This window comes from Geospiza fortis, unplaced genomic scaffold (assembly GCF_000277835.1).
Source record: "Geospiza fortis unplaced genomic scaffold, GeoFor_1.0 scaffold206, whole genome shotgun sequence".
Lineage (NCBI taxonomy): Eukaryota > Metazoa > Chordata > Aves > Passeriformes > Thraupidae > Geospiza > Geospiza fortis.
In genome coordinates, this window is record NW_005054311.1 from 8,279,979 (window position 1) to 8,290,184 (window position 10,206).

A 10,206-nucleotide genomic window follows, 5' to 3' on the forward strand; every position below is an offset into this window, starting at 1 on the left:
ATGAGCTGGTCTTTTGCTTCTTTTTACAGTCAGAAGCATCAAAGGGCATGACTGGCTCATCACAGCCCCAGCCATGGATCCAAAAGAGATTGTTGAGGATTGCATGCAAGATGTTTTCCACTACCATCTGTATGGCAGATTATCTTTTGTCAAGTGGGCAGTTTGCCTTATCTTTCTCTTTGAGTGACCACATTCACACCTTCCTCGGGAGGGGACCTCTGCTGATAACAGACTATTGAATATCAGTGCATGACTGATAAGAACTGTAACGTCCCATTGTGAGATGCCCCGCCCAGAGGCAGAAGCCAAGCATGGCTACCCCGATATACTCTGAGATTCTGGAACACCAGCACGGCTTTTCTGCACGGGATTCCACAGAGGAACAGCAGCTGCCTCTTCCTCCACTGGATCTTCAGAGGAAGACTACATCCTTCTCTACAGATCCTCCTTGCTCCAACAGAACCACACTTGATAGTTCAGAGGACTGCAGCCACATTTTCAATCGGACTGCCACCAACACCCTGGCCGACAGGGTGTCAGGTTGGGTTCTGACTCTGTCAGTGTTGTTCTAGTGGACTGCATTATTTGTTTTATTCCTTTTTTCTTCACTATTAAAGAACTGTTATTTCCTGCTCCCATATTTTTGCCTGAGAGCCCCTTTGTTTAAAATTATAGCAATTTGGATGGGTGGGGAGGGTTTACATTCTCCATTTCAGGGGAGGCTCCCGCCTTCCTTAGCAGACTCCTGTCTTCCCAAACCAAGACAGACATGCAGAGTATCAGTTCTGTAACGCTGACCAACAGCCAGGCCAGGCAGCACAGAGAGCTTTAAAGCAACCTTAACCAACCAAACCAACCAGAGGTAATTTACCTACCAACCAATGGTAGGTAAATTACCTCTGCTCCAAAGCCACTTGAGAGGCAAGGGAGCACTGCCCTGCCTGCAATCTCTGATGCACCTGCCATCAGCGCTAAGCTGAAAGCTAGCTTGGGTTTTGTTGCACCCCACACTGTCACACTCTGGTGGAGACACATTCCCTGCAAGAAGTCAGAAGGCTGATGTCTTATCAGTTCTACGACAAATCCTCAAACCTGTTCTCATACCAGCTGAGAAGTTACGATGTGATAAGGGACTAGACCTGCTGTGGGCTTTTGATAAAGTGAGGCTGTAACTTCGGTATTCTTACTTCACATAAGTTAGACACCAAGATAGAAAGCAAAACTATGTCTTCAATTTCCTTCTTTCTCTCTGCCTTGAAGTACATTATTTCTCCTCCTGTAGGCCAGTAGTGGAGAGCTACCAAAATGCTAATTAACACTGCCCTCTTTCTTTGGAACAGATCCTGCCTACCACCAAACTCTGTGCTGAGAACCACAGTGGAGGCAGCATCCTCTTCTAGTATTTGGAAAAGAAAGGAGGCTGAACAGCAATAGCCTCAATAGGTTTTGGTTATCTGAAGTTGCAAAGTTTACTGGAGTACAGGGATGCTCCAGGGAAGTTTAATTTCTCTTTGAAATCCTATGTCCTTCTGGGGCTAGAACAGGTTCCAGCACTGCAGATGCGTGATGAAGAGCTGCCTTTAGGAAAAACATATTCTCTTCCTAAAATACAAGCAGCATGTGGATACAAACACTCAACAAAAAGAACTTCTGGACTTGAAACCTTGCCACCTGACAGGCCCCAGGGTCTCCTGCTTTGCTACCAGCTGCTGCTGCAGAAGACTACAGATCTCCTGTAGGTCCTCAATGACATTTGCCAACACTCTGAAAATCCTCCAGCATTTCAAACGGTGCTAGATGCCTGCCCTTAGGCATCTGAATCAAGCTCCTTATGTCCAGCCAAGAAAAATGAGGTTTTGAATTAAAAAGCAACAAACCCTTTCCTCTGGAGGAGTTTCCTCCTCTTCCTTTATCCCTAATAGATTCTTGTCATTACAATACTTTGCCTATACCTCCAGGCTTGTTTACAAACTCTGCTCCAGCTTTTGCCAACAATAAAGGCAGGATTACCAGAGTGTTTTGGACAACTAGAGTGTGTGTGAACTACTCAGCAAAGGCACAGCAAAGTGACTTCCACCATAAAGCCCTGGATTATTTATATTGGGCTCACAGGGCTCATTTCCAAGGCTCATTTTGGAAAAAAATAATACAACAAATAACACACTCCCTGTGAAATTTCTGCCATAAATAGAGGCACCTTGGCTCTGCTCATGGGGGAACATCTCTTCTCCTCCTTTGCTCACTATTTGTTTCAAGTCATGAAATTTGTTACTTCTTTTGGCTGCACACTTAGGAACAGAGCATGTGGTGTAAGTCGGAAACATTCTAAAAAGCATCAAGCCTGACCTATATGCATTACACAGCCATGCTTGGCTGAAACAAGCTCATTCAGGCTTGGAGGTAAAGCCCCAAAAAGATTCAATTCAACTATACATATGACAGACTAAGGATATTTCATCAAGGGAAAGAATACTACCAATCTGGAAATCTCAGACAAACAAAACAATTCCTTGAGATCTGTCTAGGCAACATCCCTGTAACAGAAAAAAGAGGATGTATGGGAGGAAGCAACACTGTTAGGTCTAAGGACATTAAGACCCTGTCAAGAAGGGAAAGATAAGAATCTACATGACTGTCAAAGGCCCTCTAGACCCTCAAAGGCAATCAACAGGCACTTCTCTTGTTCCCCATGTGGCAGCTGGCCACACCCCTTGGAAAAAGGCTGCACAGGACAGTGTGAAAGGAAGCGGGGACATTCTGTCTCCCAGCTTTCAGAGAGCACAGAAGCGCAACAAATAAATCACTTGCACCAGCTCCTGCAAACAGGCCTTTGCAGACTGGGAAGTCTGTCCTGCAGTTCCATGGAAATCACAGAATATCCTGAGTTGGAAGGGACTCCCAAGGATTGAGTCCAACTCCTGGTGCTGAACAGGACACCCCCAACAACCCCACCATGTGCCTGAAACTGTTGTCCAAATGCTCCTTGAGCTCTGGAAGGGTTGGGGCCAGGTTGGCTCCCTGGGGAGCCTGTTTCAGCACCCAACCACCCTCTGGAGGAAGAACCTTTTCCTAATATCCAAGTCCTTGCCATTCAGCATCTCCCAACAGTGCAGGCCAAAGGCAGCTCCCACCATACCCAGCCTGTGCCTGTCAGGCCAAGCTTCAAAGCCTGATAGACACCAAAGCCCAGCCTAATCAATTGGCTGAGCTGCCCACTTAGAAATCAATATTTTGGTTATCACATACTGCCTCATTCCTCTAAAATACCTCAGAGATTAACCCTCTTTTCAAGCTTATTTTTTGGGCCAGCCTGAATGACTCTGCTCTCCCTGAAACCTGGACATCAAGTACGTTAATTAAAACACTCACCAAACCATTAGTGATTGCTATATGCATTGAAGCCTTCCAGTGTTATCTAAACTGCATCCTTTATGTGTAGTTAAAGCAATAGAAATGGGGATAAAATTTCTAAGAGCATCTAAACTGGAAAGCACAAATCTTATCAGACAGGGCTTTCATTTGACATCCTGTTTTTCCCAACAGGAAGTTCACACTTCCCTAGTTCTAGGTCCTTATTACTGCTACTGCACAATAGTTTGCTGTTTCATCATTTGGGAGGATGACATGTGTTTATGAGGCTGTGGCCCAAACCAAATTGCAGAAATGAATGGCTGGAGATAGAAAAGAACAGAATTATCTTAAACTGACTCTGCTGCAGGAAGAAATATGTTCTTGCAGCTGCTCAGGTTATTTCCTATAGCTTTACTCTTGGTAGCTCTTGCTTAACCCTGGTTTGGCATTCTATCACAGCTCATTAAAAATGACTGGTCTGTAAGCCATGGGAAGGAAGATAGCCAGCAACAACAGGGTCTCTAGAAAACAGATATGAAAAATGGCAAAACTGACAAATGCATCCTTGGCAAAAACAGACAGTGTTGATCAGAACAGATACACACCAAGGCACAATGCCAAACACTCTGCATATAGATAGAGACAGGAAAACCAAAGTCACAGGTTGATTATCTGTCAGGTCCTGTTAAAACTGAAAGCAGTTAATCCAACTGTGATAAATTAAGGTAGGCAATGTGCAAAGGTATTCAACATATCCTTTAATATTAATGATTATCACTAGATTTCAAGGCACATACTGGAAAACAAGATTAAAACCAGGGGCTTAAGTTTGAATGACAGCTATTAAAGGCAGTGCACTAGTGATCAGAAAGTTCCCATATTATTCCAAACTCGACCTCAAATTTCTTGTGCCATGTAGGCAATTTTCTTTTAAAGGCATTTCAATGCAAAGTGCACTTTAAAAAGAAGAAAAAGACTTCAACAATGGAAGAGGAGACAATGTAAGGCACACCAAATATCTCCCCTGTGCTTGTTTCCCTTTATTTGTAATTCTGCATAGTGTTCTGCTTCTCCCATCTTTACACTGCTTTTTTAATTAAAAAAATGCATTGGCTCTAGAGTTTATCTTGTCTACATTGTCTTGGACACTATCCTAACACTAAAACAAGCACAGCAAGTATAAACTAGCACAACTGGAAGTAACTTTAACTTTGCTTCCATTTCCTGTGAAGGGGGAAAAAAAGCAAATACCTAGTAACTACAACTTACTGTATTTAAAACATATGCAATGATTTAATTGTATGGCTTATTTCTGTCTATCTTCCTTCTAAGTCTATGGCAAGCCATTAAATGTACTGATCTACTTTCTTCAAAAGAGTTGTTAATGTAGAAGTCCTGTTATGTTTGAGCAGACAGCAATCCACATTAAGATAACACCAGTTCATTTGGAAATGAAACAACAACGTGTTATGCAATATGGCATAGTATGCTTGTTTTAACAAAACCTAAACCACTGTTTTTTAAATTACAAAAACGTGTTGATACTTCTATTGGACCCATATTTGGGAGAGGAACAGTAGGAGCCAGTTTAAGGTTTATGCCTTCTTTCAATCACTTTGCTACACTTAGCCCAACTCTCTAGGCAGAATCAAAAAAAGGGATTTCCTGGACATACAGACCCTCTGGAAAACCTGATAAAAAGCTTGTGACTAGAGGCTCCTCAGAACTAGACAGACATTGAGCACAGCTTTTTTAATGCTTATTCTGGCTAACATACACCACACATCCCTTTTAGTGGGAGCAAGCAGCACCTGAAGCAACATTGTGAAGGAATTACTTACGTTCTAAGCCCGGCATTCTCTAATACCAGCTCTTCCAAGCGACTGGACCTATTCACCACTCGCAGTATCTGCTCACAGAGATCAGCGGACTGCCACAGAAAAGACAGAACAGAGTTAACACAAACACTGAACAGACAGTTATTGAGTTAAGCTGTACATTGTAATGGGATCCAGGCCACAACCATCTTCTTGTTATACATAAATAGGAAGTAAAAATACCAGAAACATTCAAGGGAGTGAACAGAAGACTTCTGGAAAAGACTTAAGAGAAGCAGGAGGCAGACTAAAAGCAAGTAACTAATGAACCAGGCTGCCTAACCAAAAGGGACAGAATTTTTATAATGACAATGAAACCAATCTAAATCATGTGGTTCAGGAAAAACTCTCACTCAATTTTAAAAGAAATCTTATTCCTATGCACACAACTCCTGCAGAAAAAAGTGGTAACTAGTGCAAAGGACAATAAAGTCTGACCAAGAATAACAACTAAACACAAAGAAATATGTTAGAAGGCAAACAAACAAAAAAAAATCCCAAAAACCCCAGAAGCAAAAGTACCCTAGCTAGACAGGTCCTCCAAAGGCTCCCAAGGATTAGTGGTTAAGGGCCAGTATATTTGAGTATGAATTCTTCCAGCCCATGGAGAAGCAAATCCCATCTCATGTTCTTACTGTGGTTGAATTCTAGAATTTGCATGGATATTTACAAGTGCCATGAACAAAACATGACAACAAAAGAGTTTGTTTGCTCTTTTCATTCAGATAGAGAGATAAAACCGTAATCATTCAAAAGCTATGCAATGAACTCTGTACCTCATCACCTTTAAAATAAACTTTTATTTTGCTTCTGGATTTGACTTTTCTTTCCCCCTACAAGCTCACACTAACCAGCGTTCATGTGATACCCTAAGCTGAATTTCAGTCATGATCATGAAGTGCTGAAACTATTCTGCTACCTGCCTTTAAAGACAACAATGTGACATTCATACCTGGGATATCTTTGTCTCTAATGACAGTCTGACATTTTCTAGTTTGTGTATTTTTCAGGGTTTGGGTTTTTTTTTCATTTTAAACTAAGTGAATGTGCAAAAAACCCCACCCTAAACAAAATAAATCTGCTCTACTGCACATGTAAAATCTTATTAATCCTTTACACAGTAAAGGTTGACAATTTTTGGTGAAGACTGTCAACTCAGCCATCTTCCCAATGCTTTCTTTATAACCATCCATGTTTTAACAGTTCAGAATATTATCACAATATTTCTACTGTACTGTGACTGCAAGTGGAAAGTTTCATGCCAGTACTGTAAAACCACTGTGGGTACTGTGTATCAAACACAATGTCAGAGTGAAATACAATGCACTCAATGGCCTCCAGACATGTCTGACCTCATAGTGACCCCTGGCAGTGTTCTCATAGCATGGATTTACTGTCCCACAATCTACATTTTCCTCATTTTTGACTTAAAAATTGAATGTGTGGAAGATAAGAAGTTGGGGTTTTTTGAGTAACCAATGCATTTTCCAGACTGACTAAGTTTATTTGTTTTCCACAAGAAAGCTACTAAGAAAAAACCCCGAAACATTCACAGAAATGTATCTCAGATAGATAACAGGGCCAGGTTTTGTTCTAAGCAAACTACACCAGCCAGTCTTCTAACTAAGCAAACTATCTCATTTCACTGAAGCAGAAACCGATTAATTGCATTGTACCTTTTAACAAGGTTGATTTTAACATCAAACTACAACAGCACTAAAAATACCACCATCTTCATTCCAGGCATAACTTTGAGAGAGATCTCCCAGCAGGAAAGAAGTTTTTTGCCTACTCTTTTGCCAAGAATCACGTAAGTTCCTATTGAATTTTCATTGGAAATGATAGCTTAGCAATATAATGAGAGCTTTACAGATCAATAAAATGGCATCAATTTAAACAAGAGAAAATTTAATATTAATTTTTAAAGGCAAAAGCTTCTGGAGGGATGCATAAAAGCAGTTTCTCAAGCAAACAACTAACTCCACCTGTGACTATAATCTTTGGGAGAAATAGCATATTTTGATATATTTAAATTGTCACTGAATTATTGCTTTTCTTGGCCCTTTTTTCAGTAGTCCAACTTGTTTAGACATGCCCTCTTTTTGTTTTTAGCAATGAAAACTGATATGGAAAAATACCGGTGCCACACATCAGTGTTTTGGAAAACTGGGAGAGAAAATCATCAAGTTGCAATGAAAATTACACACAAAAAATGTGCTTTATGCAGGAAAAAATCCCCATAATATTGGCCTTTTCTCTTCACCGCCAAAAGGCAACAAAGATTTCTAGCTGCTTTGAAGTTACTTTACAATCAGTCATATAATACTGTTTGGGGGAGTCAGCAATGCCTAATGAAGTTCTATAGGCTACTACTATCAACCAATTAAGTTTTCAAACTATATAATTTGAAATTTTGACAAGACGTGATTCTCAGCAGTGTTTTTATGGTGCTAACTGACTATCCAACAGTTTATATTTTCCTGATATGATTCCAGGATAAAAAAAAAATTGGCAAGCGATTGCCCAGTTGTACTTGCCAAAAATATTTCACTTTAAAAATTATAACAGCATCCTTTAAAACACAGCACAGCCTGGCAGAAGCAGATATATTGTTTCAATTTATTACTTACTAATTTCAGATCCTTGGAGGACAGCTTTGTAAACCACTGATTATACTCCAGAGCAGCAACTATAGGTATTAAGTCTCTAGAAAAAGAAAAACACTTTTACACACATTTCATATAACTGACATTTGAAACAATCTCCTAAGTGTTCTTCCATGTCTCATTCCCCATAGCTTTGCAATGCTAATTGCCTACCATCCCCATTATTGAAAGCTCTTCATTCTAAAAAACAGCAGCCGCAGCTGCACGTCTTCCTCTTATTTTAATAAAAATTTCTGACTGGACAACTGGCATCCATTCTAGTATGAATTTTTAAATCAGGAATCTGTCTGGGCTGCCATTCCTACTTTTAGCATAACTTTTTCTTCAGCCTATGACATGTTTAAGCTTCTTAATCACCTCTAATTATAATTTAGCATGACGCTAAAAAGCTTTTTGGCAGTCTGATGATTTAATAGAATTCCATGACTGAATGCTTCTAGAGAACCCCTCCTTGTCTCATCGCTTATAGTTAAATTCCCCCAGGAAACAGGAGACCTGCAACAGGATAATGCGACATTCAGCACAAACCCTCCTTAATTGTGAAAGGGATTTCACAAATGAAATTCTAAATTATTCCCATTTTCTTCACTCCAAGCCTCTTAACGTGATCTGCTCTCCCTGTGTTAAGTTTCTCCAGCAGCAGGCGTTGATGAATGTCACGTCTGCACACTCCCCCCCAGCAGATTCATTCATCAAGCACTATCACACCATTTAGCAGTGCAGCACTTGGATCAGCTTGGTGCTGCATATTAAACACTTACATACACCTACACAGAGGCTTAACAGCTCCTTAGAAAGTCCTTGTCTTCATAATGAAATAAAGAGCTGTAACATACACAAACTAACTTATCAAACCAGCAAACCAGTGCCATTCAAGCCTGTTTTTCTAGGGAGAATTTTAAAGTATTGGCTTTTATAAGCTAGTCCAACCCCGCCCAGCCCTTCATTCAGGACACATGCAGGTAGGCACAGGTCTGCACTTAACATGCAGCACCCTTCTCCCATCTTCTTTTTATTCTTCCCCTCCTCCAGTTTTCCTCTGCAAACACGCAGACACTTTGGGGAGATAGTTAAACACACAGGAAAGCCAGGAGACAAGGCGAGGTCACGTGGACAAGCAATCCACAGGCTATACTGGGAACTACAGTTGCTACATTTGGAAGTACAAGCATCACTAAGGTAACAGATTCGAAGGTGCAGCATTTTGCAGCAAAAGGCTGTAGCTCACCAACTGAGAAGCTCATGCAAATAGACATTTTCACACTCCTGCAAAGGAACTAGTGTGGGGTGCCCTTCAAGGATTTAAGCAATCTTTCCATCTTGTTCGCAGCACACATCACGTTGTGTGGTGAATTCGTTTCCACAGGCACAGCAGAGACTTAGCAGCTTCGTGGAGTGTATAGATTTATTTCTGTCCCCCACGTTGTTTTTGCTCCTACACACACACACACACGCTTCATCTCCATGTAAAGCAATAGCTAACTGCAGAAATGTTAGGTGAGAAAAAATAACAACCCAGAAGTACTTCCCCCTTAGGCTGGGCAGGCAGGAATCTTTCCATGGAGTATGGAATACCCACAGACAGAGAGGTTTGCTTCTCCTCTGTGGTTCCCAGGTAAGATCAGTAAGGTGGTAATGGATTTGCAGCTTTGATGCCTCCCTTGCCACTGCCTTTGCCTTGGAAGTGGAATGAATACAAGAGCAATTTTCAGGTGAAATTTTGGTTTGTTCATGCAGCAGTAACCAGGCAGCACAGCTGGGCACACAGTGGACAGGCTGGCACTGGTGGAGTAGAGCTGGTCATGCTGTGGAGCACCACCTCCAAAAGCAGCAGAAGGTACCACGAGCATTTGTAGGTCAGCTGTCAGCAGCAGCCCAGTTCCTCAAAGGAACAGAGGGATAATGATTTGGGATCACCAACTGCAAGTGTTCGCACTGCCGGGGAGGTGGGAAGGCAGCTCAAAGGGCTGGCAAGAGCTCAGGAACTTCTGGAAAGGAGAGTGGCTGCAGACAGAGCTTGCCTGAGGCTGTGCCTTTCTCCCCTTTCCCTCTCTGGCTCAGGAGAGAAATAGCTGAAGGACAAGGGGTGCTCAGTCTTGGGGGCAGAGCTATGACACTTTCAAGAAATACTTAAAGATGAGAACTTGCAAATCAGCTGGGCTGATTTGTTTTAAAATATTCCTGTCCAGCTGCAACAATGTTTCTTGAATAGTTTCATCTTCTGCAGTATCCAAGGCCTGTTTGTTCAAACCCCACAGCTCTTGCCTGGGACCTTCACAAACACCAACTACTCCCCTCCACACATCTCTTTC

The 10,206-nt window shown here is 41.6% G+C and overlaps 1 protein-coding gene across 1 annotated transcript in view; it reads right to left on the reverse strand.

The window, feature by feature from the left end:
* CARMIL1 (capping protein regulator and myosin 1 linker 1) overlaps positions 1 to 10,206 on the reverse strand; it is a 187,348-nt gene that overhangs the window by 89,664 nt on the left and 87,478 nt on the right. Inside the window, exons 9-10 of the mRNA XM_031055647.1 lie at positions 7,859 to 7,934; positions 5,193 to 5,281 (exon numbers count right to left, since the gene is read on the reverse strand). Of these exons, the coding sequence (XP_030911507.1) occupies positions 5,193 to 5,281; positions 7,859 to 7,934 (165 nt within the window). The remainder of the gene's footprint in view (positions 1 to 5,192; positions 5,282 to 7,858; positions 7,935 to 10,206) is intronic.